This window comes from Microchirus variegatus, assembly GCF_963457635.1.
Source record: "Microchirus variegatus genome assembly, chromosome: 4".
In the NCBI taxonomy this organism is placed as follows: Eukaryota; Metazoa; Chordata; class Actinopteri; order Pleuronectiformes; family Soleidae; genus Microchirus; species Microchirus variegatus.
The window spans coordinates 25,615,863-25,633,656 of record NC_139805.1 but is presented as its reverse complement, the minus strand read 5'-3'; the positions used below and the strand labels follow the sequence as shown (position 1 = coordinate 25,633,656).

The 17,794-nt window shown below is 41.1% G+C and overlaps 1 protein-coding gene across 2 annotated transcripts; it reads right to left on the bottom strand.

Moving 5' to 3' along the window:
- Positions 1–903: 903 nt before the first annotated feature.
- Positions 904–17,681, bottom strand: hdlbpa (high density lipoprotein binding protein a). 2 transcript variants are annotated; one of them, XM_083887664.1, is made up of 28 exons: positions 17,599–17,681; positions 14,040–14,111; positions 12,129–12,250; positions 11,872–12,032; positions 11,463–11,678; positions 11,149–11,355; positions 10,640–10,855; positions 10,340–10,546; positions 10,148–10,255; positions 9,947–10,051; positions 9,081–9,159; positions 8,861–9,000; positions 8,677–8,781; positions 8,465–8,578; positions 8,294–8,380; positions 8,075–8,206; positions 7,320–7,538; positions 6,988–7,209; positions 6,582–6,800; positions 6,327–6,465; positions 6,085–6,236; positions 4,867–4,971; positions 4,635–4,769; positions 4,270–4,413; positions 3,210–3,389; positions 2,901–3,017; positions 2,640–2,780; positions 904–2,460 (listed from the first exon to the last, which is right to left on the bottom strand). In XM_083887664.1, the coding sequence occupies exons 3-28, from the start codon at positions 12,208–12,210 to the stop codon at positions 2,365–2,367; spliced, it is 3,828 nt and encodes a 1,275-aa protein (XP_083743790.1). In that variant the 5' UTR covers positions 12,211–12,250; positions 14,040–14,111; positions 17,599–17,681; the 3' UTR covers positions 904–2,364. The 2 variants fall into 2 exon arrangements, with proteins under 2 accessions (XP_083743790.1, XP_083743791.1); XM_083887665.1 differs by having other exon boundaries at positions 12,135–12,250.
- Positions 17,682–17,794: the final 113 nt, after the last annotated feature.

Genomic DNA, 17,794 nt, shown 5'->3' with positions numbered 1-17,794 from the left:
ATAGCATGAAAATACATGTTTTAATCCCTGTATGTGACTTTTAATGAACACTAACGTAAAGTAGAAACGACTTTAATGGTAACTCACCCATTAGAAGACAGAAGGTTAATAAGTGGTTCGCTGCCATCATTGTTGTCATTGTCTCAGAAGTAACTCCTGTGTCTGTTCCTCAAGGTCTCCATGTATCTCCTGCTCACTTTCGGTCGCTAAATAATCCATCCGTTTGTTGTACATGATCTCTGGAGAAAGTTTGAGACTATGAAGTCTGCTAACTGTTATGCTAACGCGTTAGCATAAACTCCGCTAGCTTAATGCTAATGCTAACGTTTCCGCTAGCATAGCAGAAGCCTCTGTTTTTGTTAAGAAGTACAGCCCCGATTTAGTTCTTCTGCGTTTTTCCTTCTGCATTGAATGAAAAGTTTTCATTCAACGGGAACACAAACAGCAGCTTTTAGCATTGAGGAGCAACAGCCTCTCAGCTGCATATTAAGCAGCCACGCGTTTCCTCTGTGAGCAGCTGATTGGCCATAAAAACAGCAGAAGCACTGGAATGTGACGTCACCACATCTTAACTAGGAGTGATTCACAGCATCAAACAACCCTAATTCAAATATGAAGTTTATGGTTTTAAGACCCACAATACTGTGATTTTAAGCATGTAGTGGCTTCTTCAAAACTTCAACTTGCATACTTTTGTTTTATGGTTTGCATTGGGCCGACTTGTTGCTGTTTTTGCCCTGGGGTCGCATATTTTACTTTATACTTAATTTAACTTATAACATATCCATCTTTTCTTTCTTCAAAGTAAACCAGTGGAGGCTGTTCAGTGGTTTGTTTCACTTCTCACCTCTTCAGTGATGTATGGTTGTATTGAGAGAGAAACCACAGGCACAAGAGAGCAAAAACAATTCATTTTCAATTTTTATTAAGTTTTTGGACAATTTCTTTTCCAGTGTCATCCATAACCGTTCACTTCAATGGTATTTGCATAATCTTTCATTCAGTACTAGGATGATATAAACCAAGGTAGGTTGATGCTGGATGTTGAAGTAGATCTGCTCCTTTTGAGCACAAATTAAACGAGTTAGGATAAGAACTGGGGGATTTTTTCCAAGAACTTTCAGAGGAACAACGGACAAACCCGTCCCAGTCGATCTTTCTTTTTAAAAAAAAAAAAAAAAAACATCTCTACCTGGTTTGTATCCTTCTAGTTGTAAGGCTGATTAAAAAAAAGGGGGACGTTGCTATTCAAACAGAACATTCTGCATAGCAAGTGGAAGACAAAGGGACTGGACACTGACCCAATACAGAGATGATGAGTTACACAGACTAAACAGAGAGTTGGCACATGGTGGTGGTGGTTTGCTGTTCTGCTCACAAACAAACAGTCTTTAGTTTCTTCTTCTTTTGTAGTTTGATTTACTCTTCAAGTGTCACAAAAATAAGTTCATTCGACAGTTTTAAAGTACGAGGTTTGATGCGTTGGAGCTGGAGACCTAGTGTTGTAAAGAAGTTTGAGTTCTGGTGTGATCTCCACACATCTGGCAGTTTGAGTAGGTGCCATCCTGCAGCAGCTGAATCCTCCCAACACCTTCTCCTCCTTCTTCTCCTCCTCCTCTTCCTTCTCATAGTATTTATCAATTCATAAGGCGATAAAGGTACGTGCCACTACTTGAATATAATCACAGGAGCACAGTTAAAAGAGCAAATGGAGAAGACGTGACAGAAGGACAAAACCACTATGACGGTGTGCTTGAGGGCTAAAGATTCAACTGGGCTACATGAGTGAAGCAGGAGGGGAGGGAGGTCAGTGAAACATGTGACCACCAGTGGGTCACACCACCAGCGGTAATTCAAAACCCTGTCCCCCCCACCCAACCTGCGAAGGCAACTAAGAGAAGGGCAGCTCGAAAAATAAACTCATGTCTGGCCACCGTTTCATTTTGGTATAACAGTTCAAACCACAATGAAAAGTCAGGTCCAACCAACATTTCAATGTCTGCTTTGTTTTTTTTTTGACTACACTGTCACTTCTTTTCTTGTCTTAGCATGACAGATTTCTTTTTACCATTTTTTTTCTCTTTTTCTTTTTTTTTTTTTTCCTTTGAATGCAAAGCTCACGAGTCAATGACAGTACCTGAAAGCACTTTCAGACCAATGAATCTGCAAAGAAAGCCCAGGATACGCTAAACAGAGAGAGATGACGTTCTCAGAACTGAAGACTTTGAGGGTCAGCAGTCAGTCCGGGGTCGAGATCAGGAGGGGAGGGGGGGATCGGGTGGGCGAGGGTGTTTGTGGGGGCGATCGGGGACGATTGTGTTTCGGTTACGGGTGCAGCAGCAGCAGCTGCAGCAGCAGCGACGCTCAGAAGCGCTTTGGTCCCCAGGGAGATGTCTTAGCCGCCACTGGGGCTCCGAAGCTCGGGAAATCTTCAGAGCTGGACATGTCGGGAGCCGGAGCCTGAGAAAAGAGGGAAAAAGAATGGAGATTAAAACTAGAGAAAGCTCAACGCTCCTCCCAAAGTGTCAATACAACGTATACTCGTCAACATTACAACACTCAATTAAGATTATTCTCACTGTCCTGTGAGAAGAAGAATGACAGTGTGACAGAGCTTTATGTCCAGTGGAAACGCTCACCTTCTCATTGCCCGTGGTCCATGGAGCCTCCCTCACCACAAAGCCCTTGGATGGCCCACGCTGCTCATCACCGGCAGCGACACTTCCACCAGGAGGCCTCATGTACGCCATCTTTGCCTCGTTCTCCACAACATCCCCCAACTGCAAAAGTAGCACAACAGAGTTTTTTTAACGGCACTCAGCGAATAGGAATTAAGCAGCATGTTTAAATTTCTCTCCCGTTACAGTTTATTTAACAACTGTCAGCATCCATGTGCTTACATATTCCTCTTCCAGGTTAAGAAGGTGATCGATGGCCTCATCCACAAGCTCAGGGCGACCTGTGACCGTCACCCGTTTTGGGTCAGCAGCTCCACTTTGGGGAAACCTGAGATCAACCTAAAAAATTAACACACAGGATGGAGACAAAGCAACAAAACTGGATTATAAGACAAGAAAAGGGTTTAACGGTTCCATTTGCTATGTGAAGAAGCATAAACAAGATGGCTGCCAAGCGGTAAGACTTTCCAACAAGGATTTTGGTATCAAAAAGACCAAATATCATCGGTATAATTTTGGGAGCAGCCTCACCTTAAACTCATCCATGATTTTGCGGATGCCTTTGCCGCGAGCTCCAATGATGCGGGCGTGGACCCGGTTGTCCAGGCTGATGTCCTCAGAGATCATGTCCTCCAGCTCATCCACGATGGCCTGGATGGCGTCTCTGGCAGATATGGCTTTGTGCTCGTACCCTGTAATAGTTATCTGGTCCTGTGGGGACACACGGGAGGAGGCGTTTAACACCGACACTGAAGCACAAAATCTTTACTTCACAGGAGTTGGAGCTTTTTTCTTAACTCATTAAGAATACATATTGACAGATGTTTTTTTTAAAGACAGGTGGAATAGCATTTCGTCCACAATGAAACCTCAGTAAAAGTCATGGTATTCCCAAAAACAAATATGAATTTCTGTTCTTTGGTCCTGAGATTTCCGAGGGTCATTGAATGCGCATTATTGTAGCTGCTCCTTATGACAAGACACTGGATTCTGCATTAGTCAAACTAGCTCTCAAGTGCTGTGGTTTGTTTTCATTTGTTTTCTTGAAGTGGAGAATTGCACTAGTAAAATCCCATTATCTTTGGTTTTATTAATGGAACTGAGCAGTTCTGTTCGCCTTTACTGTGTAGCTAAAATCAAAAGAGACTTCTCAAAACTTTTGCTGTAAATCTTAGAAATAAAAATAGCGCAACAGTTGGTATCTTGTAAAATAGAATACATTAATGTTATATTGGATATTTCCTCTAGTAAACTTTATCAAAAAATATGTACATTTGTAATGTTATTTTTAGCATAAGTAGTCATCCCACAATTGTCATTAGTGGTAACTAGACATAGTCACACTTTGCACATGACAATGGCTATAGCTTACAGTCGTGATTCTTATAAAACAAAGCCACAACTGTCGTTATAAAGCCGCACCTTTGGGTTTCCGGTACAATGACTACCTCTGAGAGCCGTGTTTGAGCTAGTGTCACGCCACTATCAATACCAAGGGGAAAGTTCCAGGGTGGTTTTGACAAGTAGGGGCTGGTATTTTAGCACCACCTGCTGTGCTGTTGCAGTATCATGATTTTCAAATCTACTATACCTGGTTTTCATCATTCTTCTCGGGGAACTGGATGTTAACGTCATGCTCGGTGCGGATGGTTGTAATGATGGCACCCTTGCGTCCGATGATTTTGGGGTGATACTTGGGATCCACAGTGATGGTCAGTTTAAAGCTCCTGAGTGCCTGCAGGCGTTTTTCAAAAAAGGATGACAGAGATGTGGATTAGACTTTCACTACATGTAACCTTTCACCTCATTCCTATAGCCACTAGGACTATGGAATTGTTAATATTTAAGCCCTTTCCTTTAGTGCAATCATAAAGGCGGCTTATATGTTTATCTTAAAAGATAACAGCTCCATGTGAAACACGTGAATCATCAACGCTACTTTAGCACAACACTAACCCGATCTTCCTGCTCAGCCTGCAGCTCTTTGACGCGCTCCAGGAGGCCCTCTCTGGCACGATCCAGGTGGTCAGCCAAACCAGTGATGGCGATCTTATCAGACTGCAGCTCAGGAGCAGGCACTTGAATATTAACCTGGAGGCAGACGGTGAGGTCAATCGCAACAGTGACGAGCAAAATTTAAAAAACTGCAGTTCAAATCTTTGATGATACAATCTCTTACGGAACGCACCTCAAATTCATCCATCATCTTACGAATTCCACTTCCTTTCTGTCCGATGATGTATCGATGAAGCTCAAAAGGCACTTCTACCTCAATGGTCAAAGGAACCAAGGACTAAGAAAAGGAGACAAAGACATTCAAATCAATTTTAAGAATTGAACAATTACTATAGTTTGACACCATGTTGTGAACCTACCAAAATAAAGTGTGTTTGGGGGGTGTTTTCAGTTTAATAAAATATTTTTAATCATTATTATTATTATTTTTATATATCTACTATTATTATTATTATTATTATTTAATTATTGAAAAAAACATGCAGTGTCAGATTTCATCAATCATTTTTGATTGCACATAGGGTTGCAAAACTCTGGGAATTACAAAAATGTTAGTTTGGGAACTTTTTTTTATTTGTCACTTAAATTTTATTGAACATGTCTAGTTTGGGAACTTTAAACAGTTGGTAAAACACATTTTGTAGAATAATCTTAGCTAAAACAATTAGATCTGTGCATTGTATTAGTGTTTTGTTGTTTTTTTGGGTTTTTTTTACACTCCGTATCATCTATTCAGCAGAAAAATGGCTTTTCACACCACCAAATGTTAAAAGAAAATATTGTTTAGGTTTAAATATTGCAGAAAGACATACAGTATAGGAAGGATGCCACAGATATGCAGCAGCATATTGTATAGTGCCAAAAAAACTTTCTCATGTCGGCTCATGACAAAAACAAACTTTTTTCTATTTATAAAATAGCCACAATTTCCAGTTAATTTTCATTCAATTCCAAGGAAAGTTTTCAGTCTGGAATATTGATATATACAGATATATATTATAGCTTAAGTTCCCATTTTCCCATCCTCTTTGCAACCCTAGTTGCTCATTGACAGTTGACAGGGATTGTTTAAAGAGAATTGGTTTGTGCCGTGTCCATGTAGTTGAAGGTGTTTTACCAATTGTTTGTGTACGGCCAACTGTAAAACTATTTTTCCCTCGAGGGACAATAAAGCTCTGAAAAAGCAAGCAGGAACGGAGAGAGTGAGCTGTAAAGTAGGTTGTCAAAATATTTAACAAAATGTTCTCAGGGTAATTAAATGTTGACAGGTCCTACAAATGAAACAAAAGACAGTGCCTTGTTGTGGTCTTTGTCTTTGTCGATAACAACATCAAACATTATACTGTATAAGTAAAATGTAGAGAAGGTTTAACAGGATGAAAACACTGACCTTCAGTGCTTCTATGGCAGCCTCGCACCGCTCTTTGCGGCCAGAAATCACGATCACGTCACACTTCTTGGGTGCATTTGGATCGACAGGCTCCTTCACTTCTCCATTCGCTTCTCCATTCTCTTGAATGGGAGCCTCTGCAGGAGGAGCCGCTAAAAAAAATATATTAAAAAAATAAATAAAATGAGATAAGTTTCTCTACAACTCCAAATTCAGGACTAACACTTATCCCTCTTCTTTACCTTGTGGGTCCTCACGCTCTGGGAACTTAATCTGTACATTGTGATCTCTGGTAATCTGCTGGATCCGTGAGCCCTTCGGACCCATGATGGAGCGGTGGAACTTCTGAGTAATCACACACTCCATCGTCACCTGAGCATCCTGGAAAAGAGAAAGTTTGAGAGAGAAAGGAAAATCAGTTGGAGAGTAAAAGCTGACATGCAATAGAAAACAATATAGACAAGTTAAACAAGTTAGACAAAACACTTCCTACTAACCAAGTCCTCAACGATCTCCTGCATGCGCTTCTTGGCTGCCTCCACACATTCTGCGGCTCCTTTGAGGGTGACCTTTTCACTCTGAGTACCAGTGCGAGGGAAGCTCACCATCACGCCGCCATACTCGTCAGCGAGGTCCCGGAGGACTTGGCCGCGACGAGACACAAAGTAGCGATGGTGCTTGGGATCAACGCTCATGGTATCTTCAACAACATTGTCCTGTAAAGGCATAAGAACATTTAAAATAAAGGTTTCGGAGAGCCAAAGCCTTGGTGTTTTCTAGGAGTTAACTAGACAATCAGGTTACAACTTTCTGTGTTAGTGTCGGATTAGATTCAGCTTAAAAACAATAAATAAATAAAAATCGAGTTCGGACAGAAGAATCCACCGTCGAATAGAGACTCACCAAACTCTGGATGAGGTGCTCCAGCTCCTTCTGAGCCTCCCGCACTGCCTCCTCAGTGCCAATCACAGTGATGAGCTCCTGGTCTTTGTCGTCCGCGGTGGGAAAGATGATCCTCGCTCCGGTGCTGTCGCGAACCTTGCGGATGTTTCCTCCACCTTTTCCGATCAGGAACTTGTGGTATTCGGGCTTCGCGCGTAGCTCGGCAGTGTGGCTCTTTATTTGCTGAAAATTAAAAAGTACAAACTCTGTTATAAATAACAACCGTTGGAAGTTTAACATCGTATGCTAGGAGCTAGGTCAACGGAAGTTAAATATTAGACATTTATACCAACCTTCTCCTCTGCCAAACCAAGCAATTGTTGCTTGGCTTTCTCCACCTCCTCCACGGGGCCTCGGATGGTGACCTTATCGATCCCTGAGCCCTCAGAGGGGAAGTGGATGTGGACGCCGCCACACTCCTCCATGATGGCGCGAACCAAGCGGCCCTTTGTCCCAATCAAGGAGTTGTGCAGCTTGGAGGGAATGGAAACCTCCATCTCGGTGATGTTCGCCTGAACCAAAGGAGACATTTCTTTAGACACGTGTACTTAATTTTTAATTCTTCATGAGAGCGAGTTAGTAAGAATATTTTTATCTGCTTCCTCTGTATGCATAAGCTTTTAAGGACATATGTCTGTATTTGTTTCCTTTCCTTCAGCTTATAGAAAATGATGTCAAATTAGGTCAGATACAGACAAGAAGTCTTCGCCCATTTCTGTTAACGAAACATAGTTTCCTATCAAAAATTTAAGGTTAAGTAATTTAGGGCAATTTCATTATATTATCTCATCATTATTGTAAATGGCACTTATTTTGGTCAGGATACTCATCCCATTGATCTCTGGGGAAGATTGTGAGAAACACAAACATCCACTACTCACATCTGTGAATAATATCCGAGTAAGCTCATATGAGAAGACCGGAGGAAACTCTGGAGAATCCTGCCTCCTGCATGCTCGCCTGGATTCTCCAGAGATTCACCAGAAAATCTGTCATTACTTGTCATATGTGAAACTCTGGACATTGCCCTTGTGCGTGTATTGCTCACCAGTTCCTTCTGAATTGCCAGGATGCGATTCCGTGCAGCCTCGCAATTCGCCTTCTTCCCGGTGATGATGATCATCTCGGAGTTGCTGTTTTCAGCGGGCAGGTCAATTTTTGTGTTGGTTTCCTCCCGAATCTTAAAAAGGTAAAAAATAAAAAGTCACGTTTTGACAGATTGACGGGTTCATTTGTCTGCGTATAACAACATCTATGATCGCGGTACCTTCTTGATGTTTGAGCCTCCTTTTCCAATTATGTTTCTGTGGAACTGCTTGAAAATGGGGACTGAGACAGAGAAGCTGTTCTCCACCTGAGCAAAGGGATCACTGAAGATTAAACACACAGCTGCACTTCGACATCCAGAATTGAAAAAGAAATGAAAATAACTATTCACCATTTCAGCCACTATCTTCTGCATGAACTTGGCGCATTTTTCCACTTCATTTCGTGGGCCCCTAAGTTGAACGATGTCACTTTTCTGTGCTGGGTCGGGGAAATTGATGATGACCTGGAACAAACAAGAGTCAACGTGAGAAAAAAAAAAAAAAAAAAAAAGTACAACCAAGGAGCACACACACCAACAAATATCAGCAGTTTGAGACTCACGTCTGGGAATTTGTCGCGGACTTCTTTAATATTCTCGCCCTTTTGGCCAATGATGGCTCTATGAAAACGCTGTTCAATGATCATGTCCTTTGTACGCTCGTTCTCCTGAAAGAGACAACCCGTGTTAAGCAAAGCCAGCTCTAAATGCACTCATCGCCTGCTCGACTGTGAAGCTTGTACCAACCATGCGTGACGCAAGCTCAAGCAGCTCCTTCTTGGCTTCCTGTACACCCTGAGGATCCCCCTCGATGCGGATCAGGTTGCTTTTCTCGTTATCAGGGGGGATGCGGACGGTCACCTTGTGCAGTTCTTTGATGCGGTTGACTGAATAAAAGTCAGTGAATGTGGTATTTAATGAAAGTGCTGAAGTTTTGGACCCTTTTTAATAGCGACTCTGTACTTACTGTTACCGCCGCCTTTTCCAATCAGGTGCCGGTGGAATTTGGGATCCACGCTGATCTCCGTATAATCCATACGGCTTATCTTTAAAAAGAATAAAAAAGAATTCATTATATAATATTACTTTTAATCCCTGTACAAAAGCAAATTTGCAGGCACAGATGTGCCATCAGCAGAGGAGAAATTGACATCTTTACATCTTAGCGCTATGCTAACTGTACGTTAGTTCTTCAAACAACCACCGTTCAAACAAACCTTAATCTCTTTATACTATCAATCAGCCCTGACAAGAGAAAATACCTTTTGACTGACAGATCAGGATTTCAGCTACTTTCCAAACAAGTTTATCATTAGGTCTGGGATTTTCCGATTCTGTTGATCTTCATTTGAAAGATCTGATATCAATTCATAAAATCCTTAAATCAATCTTTTAATATATAACATTTCCTGTATCCTCTACACAAACTGTTTGAACCTATTACATGTGCGACTTGACCGCGATAGCCTTGCGAGACCATGAGCTATACAGCTAAGATTTAACGGTTTTCTTCTGAAGAGAAAAGATGGCACAATGCACTTCTAGGTTGGATATTTTGAACAGGTTTTTAAAGTTCTGAGTTTGCATAATGTGAGTGGTCATTTAATAAAAAAATGCATTAATGTAACTACTTCAGTTTAATTAATGTAAAAAAAACATATGTTTAATGATAGCTATAAGAGAGAGATCCAATTCTAAAGCAATACTCATCATCAAAACTAATTGGTAAGCAGAACTACCACAAAAGTAAATACAAGGTGCAGTAAAATGTGACGGTTGTTGCATGGAGTACATTATATGCATTTGCTGTCAGATATGCAATTCAGTACACACCAAATCAGTCACAATGATTTCAATCTGACTCTGCACCATCTGCACGTCTTTGGTGGGACCCTCCAGGGTGATCCTCTCCTCTCCCTCAGTGAACTCAATGTGCACCTATATGAAAAACAGAAACAAATAAGTGTGAATTAGAAGTAGGAACAAGGTTTTTTTAAAGCTCTGTTACTAAAAAGAGTCATTCCACACACAAACCTTGGGCCACTGCTGGGTAATCTTGGCCAAGTTCTGCCCCTTCTTGCCAATAATGAAACGATGAAGCCAAGAGGGAGCCGATACCGAGGAAACATTGTAGCTGTTTGCCTAAGACGGGAAATTAAGTTAGTAACTTTCCAAAACAGTCACCCGTGTATGTCGTTGTCATATTTTGTTTTTCCTTTTTTTTACCTTGGCATAAACTTCAGTGAGAGCCTGACCCAGACGGTCCGGCTCACCACGAAGGATGACAGTTTCTGAGCTGCTGTCGGATGGTGGGATTTCGACCGACACACCAGTTTTATCCAGGATCTCCTGGAGGGTGTTTCCCTTGGGGCCGATCACATACTTGTGCTGAGACTTCTTCACCTCCACCGCAATGGTGGTGGCATTCTTCTTCTGCAACAGAAAAGGATCAGGGGTGTTGAGATTCACTGTCCAATCTGGGAAAAATACAAACTTTCATTATAAACTAAAATGTCAAATGCAAACCTTTTCTTCGTATATCTTCTTGATCGCAGCCACAGCAAGGGCCACCTGCTCCTTTTCCCCAGTGATGACGATCTCGGTCTTGTTCACGCTGGGAGGAGGAACATTAATGCGGGCACCAGTTTCCTGCATCAACTCTCCTACCACCTTGTTGTAGGCACCGGTGAGGAATGGATGGTACACCTTATCAATGTTCACCCTCTCCACAGCACGCTTATCCTGAAGTCCAAGAGAGGGAAAATAAATACACAGACCAACCAGTCGTAAGTAAAATCTGAGAGACATTTTTTTTATATATACATTTTGTACAGCAGCTACCTTGGGGGTCTTTTTCTTAAAGTGTAACTGCACGATTTTCAACAGCTTAAGAGATTTAGCAGCTTCATTGTGGTGGTTATATGTCAGGTACCAGCTATAAGTGTTATTTTACACCAAACCCACACTAAACATCGAATGGTGAGTATTTAAAACCACTATAATAATAATAATTTTAAAAAAAATTAAAACATTACCTGCTCAGCAGAGATCAACAGGATCTCGTGCTTCGCCTTCTCCAGACCCTCCTTGGTGCCAGAGATCTTGATTTGGTTGCTGGGGTCGTCAGGTCGTGGGATTTGGATTTTGGTGGCGGTCTTAAGTTCAAGCTCCTGAAGCTTCTCCCCGTTCTTACCGATGACAAAACGATGGTGCTCCTTGGGGATGGCAACAGAAGTTGTAGCCTGTTGTGGTTATAATGATGCACACTTGTTACTATACTGCCCTTGAAACTTTAGAAACCATCTCAGCCTTATGGATCATTTATTAAGAAATGTTGGGTCTCTTTGACCTGAGTCTGCAGTCGGGACACAATCTCCTTGCGGGCCTTCATCACAGCGTCCAGTTTTCCGGAAACCATGATGGAGAGACCCTGATCTTTGGCCAAGGAGAGTTCCAGGTGGGCGCCGGTCCTGTTCATGATGTCCACACAGACCTTCGCTTGGTCTCCTTCCCCAAACTGGTTGATGTCCTTGTACTTGCGCTCCTCGAGTGGCACATGGAAAACCTAGCACGAGTAGAAAACATTCATTTTCCATCATGTCAAAGATTTAAAGAACAATCATTAAATAAAAATGGATTGTCAATGGGGTCTTGGTAGAGAGGTACAATACACACGACCCACATTCTGAGAGATGGTGAAGGCCTTTCTGGTGAATTTAAGCCCACAAACTGAAGAAGAATGTGAAAAAAGGTTATACCTGGGTGATAATAGAGGACTTGAGAGGACGGATCTTGGATGTCCAGACAGTTTCCTGGGTCCCCTCAGGAGATGCCGCCTTCTCGGGCAGAGGAGGGAAGGCATCCTTGTAGGTAGGAAGGGCATCTTCCTCCACTACACCACTGGGTCCTGCCACAGCAGCTGAACACAAAGAAAAACAGGAGTAAATCCCTCAATGGCTCCATGTCTGTGTTGTACAAATAGCAGTGGAGCAGTAACAAGTGAAATCCAACATACACTCACCACCCTTCTGCTCTGGCAAGAGCCCACTGCGGTGCTCATTGAAGCTTTCCTGCGTAAGTACTGCGACTGAGCTCATGGTCAAAATCCCACGCTAAACACAGAGTCCGAGTGTGCCACTGAAACCAAAGATAACAAAGGGTGTCATTATGACGTCTTTTTAGTGCAACAAAAATGTATGAAAGACAAAATCACATCGCTATGAATGCATGATTCAAAAAAAAAAAAAAAAAAAAGGCAACATCATCTAGCTCCTTATTAATTCAAGGAATGTCAGTCTGTCCGACTGTCAAGGACAAGGAGGAAATTGGCAATGATGCAACATTGTGAAAATTAACCCCATGTTAGTATGGGTGTTGCTTAAAATCAAAAATGGTTTGCTTTTCGTAGCCTTAAAAACAAGCCTCTTATGCACTTTAGGCATGGGCCTTGCTTTACAAGTCGCCATCTTGAGCAGCCACTTTCCTGCAGCAGCCCAGACAGACAAAATCAACCTGCCTTCACATAAAATGTCAAATGGTTCACTTGACAGGCTTCAAACTTGGCAGGGGTGTGCACTGCAGACTTTGATATTGTTTGGATAAGAAATACAAGCGATATTGGTAAAATTGCGACAGACGTATCATTAGATGAGCCAACAGAGAGAGGATACGAGTCAGTGGAAGTACGAGATGCGAGTACTGCATTAATACACAACACTAATATGCTGTAATTGCTACAGTTGGCGTTTAATCTGTGTCTTCAATATTAACTGTGGAATTTAAAATGTTTAAACAAGTTTATTCTACATTCATCTGTCATCATTACGGGTCTCAAGTCAATTGACTCAATCAGAAGTGAACCACAGCTGAAACAGTTAATCATTAGTCGTTAACCACTGAGATAATGTTTGAGCAGCATTTGGTGGAAAAATTAGCATCGGAGTTCAGGTGTGACAAGACAACTAAAACTAGATAAAAACAAAGGCCTGAGTTTGATGTAATCAGGTCTGACATGGTACATGAGCTTATCATGGGTGGACTTTGAGAGTCTCGTCATTATCTAATCTATTTTTATCAGAAGAAGTCACGCGTTTCATAGAACCGCACTCCTCGTCACATTTGGGTCGGTGCCGTGTTAACCTGTAACAACCATCTGACAGTGGGGCGGGGCTACAGCCAAAGTACAAGTTTTGAAACCAGTTTGGCTTCTGTTCTACCGTGTTTGTCCAGGGGCAGTTCCAAGAACTGAAGCTAGGCGAGTCGACTCAGGGGCTAAGAGGATTTGACTTTGCTGACCCCCTCAGTATGTCCACACAGGACACAGGATTATAGCAAAATAGAGATAAGTCCATCAACAGAAAACTCAACTAACCTGTGTGGGATATTTGAAGCTAATGATAATCTCTCTGATAATTCTCTCACTCAAGGCATTTTTTTTATATATATATATATATATATATATATATATATATATATATATATATATATATATATATATATATATAAAAAAGAGACAGCTATATAAATCAGATAAATAAATATTTTAAGTGAATAAAATGTTTATTTTTGCTTTTAGAAAGATGGATAAAAACAAATCGGTACTGTAATAAAGCTGGACTTAAATTGGAAATTCAATCGAGTCGTGTCTCGGTTTCCAGAAACAATATCTGGCAAACGAAAAGAGATTAGGTGTCTATTTTTTTGGGGTGGATGGAGACAACGAAAACCCACAAATAATGAAAAGTTTGTTTCAAATAGTACATGAAATAAGCAAATGAAATAAACTCATTAAAAAGGTGGCCTCTTGCTGAGGTCAACGAGTCAATGGTGTGGGCATCAAATTACATTCTTGATAAATAAAATGCTGCTGAGATTAAATTAGTTCCATTAACTACAGAGTGTAAATTGGAGGTGATTATTTACTTACCAGCTAATTGGTCAGTTACCAGATAATCCGTCCTGTAAAGATGGAAGTTCCCGTCAGCCTGCCAGCTTTTGCCTGAAGAACAAAAAGAAATGATCATTTGTATAGACATTATATTTATTATCCTCTCCATTTAATAGGGGCTCATTTTGAAACATGTTTCCACAGAAAACATCCTGATACACTATGAAACTTCAAGTGTCATTCAATTCAACTAAACGGGTGATTAATAAGGCAATAGTTTTATATTAAAACTTCATTTAAAAAAAGGAAAGTTGAGAAATTATACCGAAAAAAACAAACTTGTGTTGCCCAACAATGGACTGTTTTAAAGGCATAACTTGCGTATTTTGATCATCAAACTCCTCATGAGATCAATAGAAAAGCTGCTGCCAAGATACTGGCACCTCAGGGTGATGAAAAACAGTCTGGAAAATTATCAGTGTTCACATAAAGACGCCAGAAAGAACATGATGTTCCTGTTGTACCTCAGCTGTAAGTCACTTAGGGCAAAAGCCTCTGCCAAACGAACGAATGTAAATGCAGTAGAATTTAAGAGCCAGTGAAGCCTGTTCTTCTTGAGAAGCATCTGGCTTCTATAAATGGACGCAGCCTCAAAACACAGAACAAACCTTGAATGACAGTGCTTTGAGAGACAGTCTTAAAAGGCTGTTGTAGACGGTAGACATGTCATTATCAAACTGTGTAATTGTTGAAGGCTGAATAATTTGCTACGCAACTGTGTGAAGTCATTCGAACACCTGGGTTCAGTTTACTAGTTTGCCAGTGCTCGTGACAGTTTCCGGTCACTCCAAAAGCAGTAACCCATCTACGACTACCGAGTACGTATTATTTTGTCATTAGTAAAATGGTATGGTTAGCCAAACCAGCTCCACCCACAACAAACCGAGCAGGGGGAAAAGAGATGTCTCCCATCGTCGTCTTTTGCGTTGTGTTCAACTTCGTCATCGTACCTGTACGACATCACGCTACACGGCCGTTGGGCACAGCCCACACCCCATCCATCAAGTAAAGGTGCTGTTCTCAGTCAAAACACAAGCTTGAGCCAGGGCTCAATTCCATTTGGTAAGGATGATATAATTAATTCTATCGTGAAGATGTAACAGTCCTGTCAATTTCCAAAAATTGTGAGAACAATGTCTTGATGCGGTCATGAACCTGTGAAACTAATGGTCTTCTGGACAAAAACCAAAGAATTACAGACCAATTAAAGAAGTTGGTTTTGCTTTTTGGAATTTAAAATGGATGCCTCGCTAAAAAACTACAGGACCGGATCGTTTCCTTGTTACTCGATATGAAAACTAAAAAACCCTGGATGTTCCCATTTCAATTGTTCATTGTTTAAAACATGTAACCCCCCCCCCCCATTTTCTAGTCTACATATATGCCTTGTTAAAGCAGTAAAAATGGGTTAATAAATAGAAAACATGACTTATAGACAAGTATACAAAAACATTATTTAACAATAATACTGAATAGAATATACAATCACGAGTGAACGGTTTGAGAAATTGCATAAGCAATATCTATATTATAAGTGATTGAGAACAATTCTTTGATACCGTTACATCCCTGTTTAATGTATCATGTAATTATAAATTGTGCAATACAGGCTATGTGACTTATGGGATTTTGTATAATTATATGAATGGACAACCTGAAAAACAGTTCCTTATATCATGTTAACAACTGGCAGAAGACTGCTTTCCTCTTAAAACAGCTGCAGTAAGTCAATAAAGATCAAATCCATGGTTAAGATGACATGTGTGACGACATGTGTCATCTACAGAACAGGGAACGACGCCAAGTAATGCGTAACTAGGATGACATGTGTGCAGTTATGCGTACATAGATGACGAGCCCGAGATCTTACGTCAAAAACACACAGGATTACGATGCATCGTGATGAAAAAAAATGACCTTATATTATTGCACATTAAAGAGGAGCTGCTAATAAGTTTAGCCAGCCAGTCAGAGGAGAACAAGAAGCTAGTTTTTCTTTATAACGCTAGCAGTGGCATGCCAACGTCTGAGCCGACGTACGATTATGTACAAATATCCGATTAAGGATTATATTTGATGGTCAGTGCATGCTAATCCAAAATCGTGATGATTTGCTGACAGCTGCCCAACGACATTCAAGCTAGCTGCCGTCATTTTGGCTAACATTGAACCGCATGAAGAAAAAAAACGAACCAAGATCGAGACAAACTAGTATCATCTTTACTCACCGACACCAAAGCTCCATTTAATGCATGTTAAATAAAACGGTGAGATGACTAGAACGGCGAGATTCAGTATGATGTGGATGCTTAGCTCCACATCTCTAGCTAACTTGCTAAAAACTTTAACTGCAGTGTGTGGGAGACAGCAGTGTGTGACACGTAGCTCCTCAGCTAACATGTAGGTATGCTCACTCAGACCCCCTCCTCACTCACATACACTTAAAGATACACTTTTAGCAAGCTAATGACATGAAGCTGTCAAACATGTGAAGCAATGAAACAGTCGGCTACTAGAAAAAAAATATCACTAATAATACTATTCACCTTTGTGGAAGCCCAAACCTTTATCTAGTTAGTAAACTTGCTTAAAACTTTGCAGTGTGTGCGACGGTGACACGTAGTTGCTCAGCTAAGTTAGCTTTACTTACTCAGACCCACACAAGCAACTGTAAGACGCATATTTAACCAGCAAATGTCACGAAGCTTAAAGAAAATAAGAAATGTAAACATTAAAACTAATCAACCACGCGTACATGTCACCGTCAGTTTGTTTTTTGTATTAGCTCAAATCTACTAGTTATTTAGCCAACTTAATTTGACTTTGGAATGTGCGTCTGTGACACGTAGCTGTTCGGCTAATTGGTAGCTTTGCTCGCGCAAACAGACCCACATACACACAACTTATCACATTTATTCAATCCAATGACACGAATCCAACAGTGGGCTGAAAAATCAGATTTAGATAGATTTTCATGGTTTCCAAACGCCTAGCTAGTTAGCAAAGTTGCTAAAAAAAACAAACTTTGTAGTGTTTGTCTGTTTGTATGACACGTAGCTCTTCTGCTACTAGTTATCTTTGCTCATTTCAACAGACCCACACGTTCAACTTACAACCTACTTTTAACCGGCTAATGACATGAAGCCTACAGTAAGCTGAGTAAGTAAATGTTTAAATAACTCTACTATATTCTTATTATGCGGCCAGGCCGTTTTAGCGTGTGTCTGAATTAGCTAAAACGCACCCGATCGTAAATAGTACAAGTTGTACTGGAGGCTTAGCTAGCGAGCTAACGCTAGCTTCCATTACAGTGAGTTCTACTAGCTGGCTAGGTCCACGTAGGCATACAGCTAAAGCAGGAGAAATGACACGGCGTCAGGCCAGAGCACACTGCACCGTTCACAGCTCAGCTGCTAACTGTCTCACACCACTCTTTCCAACAAGTACCACGTCGCTACAATGTCGTGTGTGGCGCATACGACAGCGGCCACGTTAGCGTCATATTGTCCTGTTCTGCAACAAAGAGTACAGTACTTACTTCTTTTATGTTCTCGTCTGCCCTAAAGGTGCAGGAGCTGAGATTAAATTCCACTGGCGAGAAGGTGGAATTGAAGCTTGACGGATATATACCAGAGCCATCCACCAATCACATCCAGAGACGTCATGTCTAAGAGTCCGGTTACAAGTAAGTTGTGTGTGGATGGACACACACTCCTGTAAAACGTCTACATTTT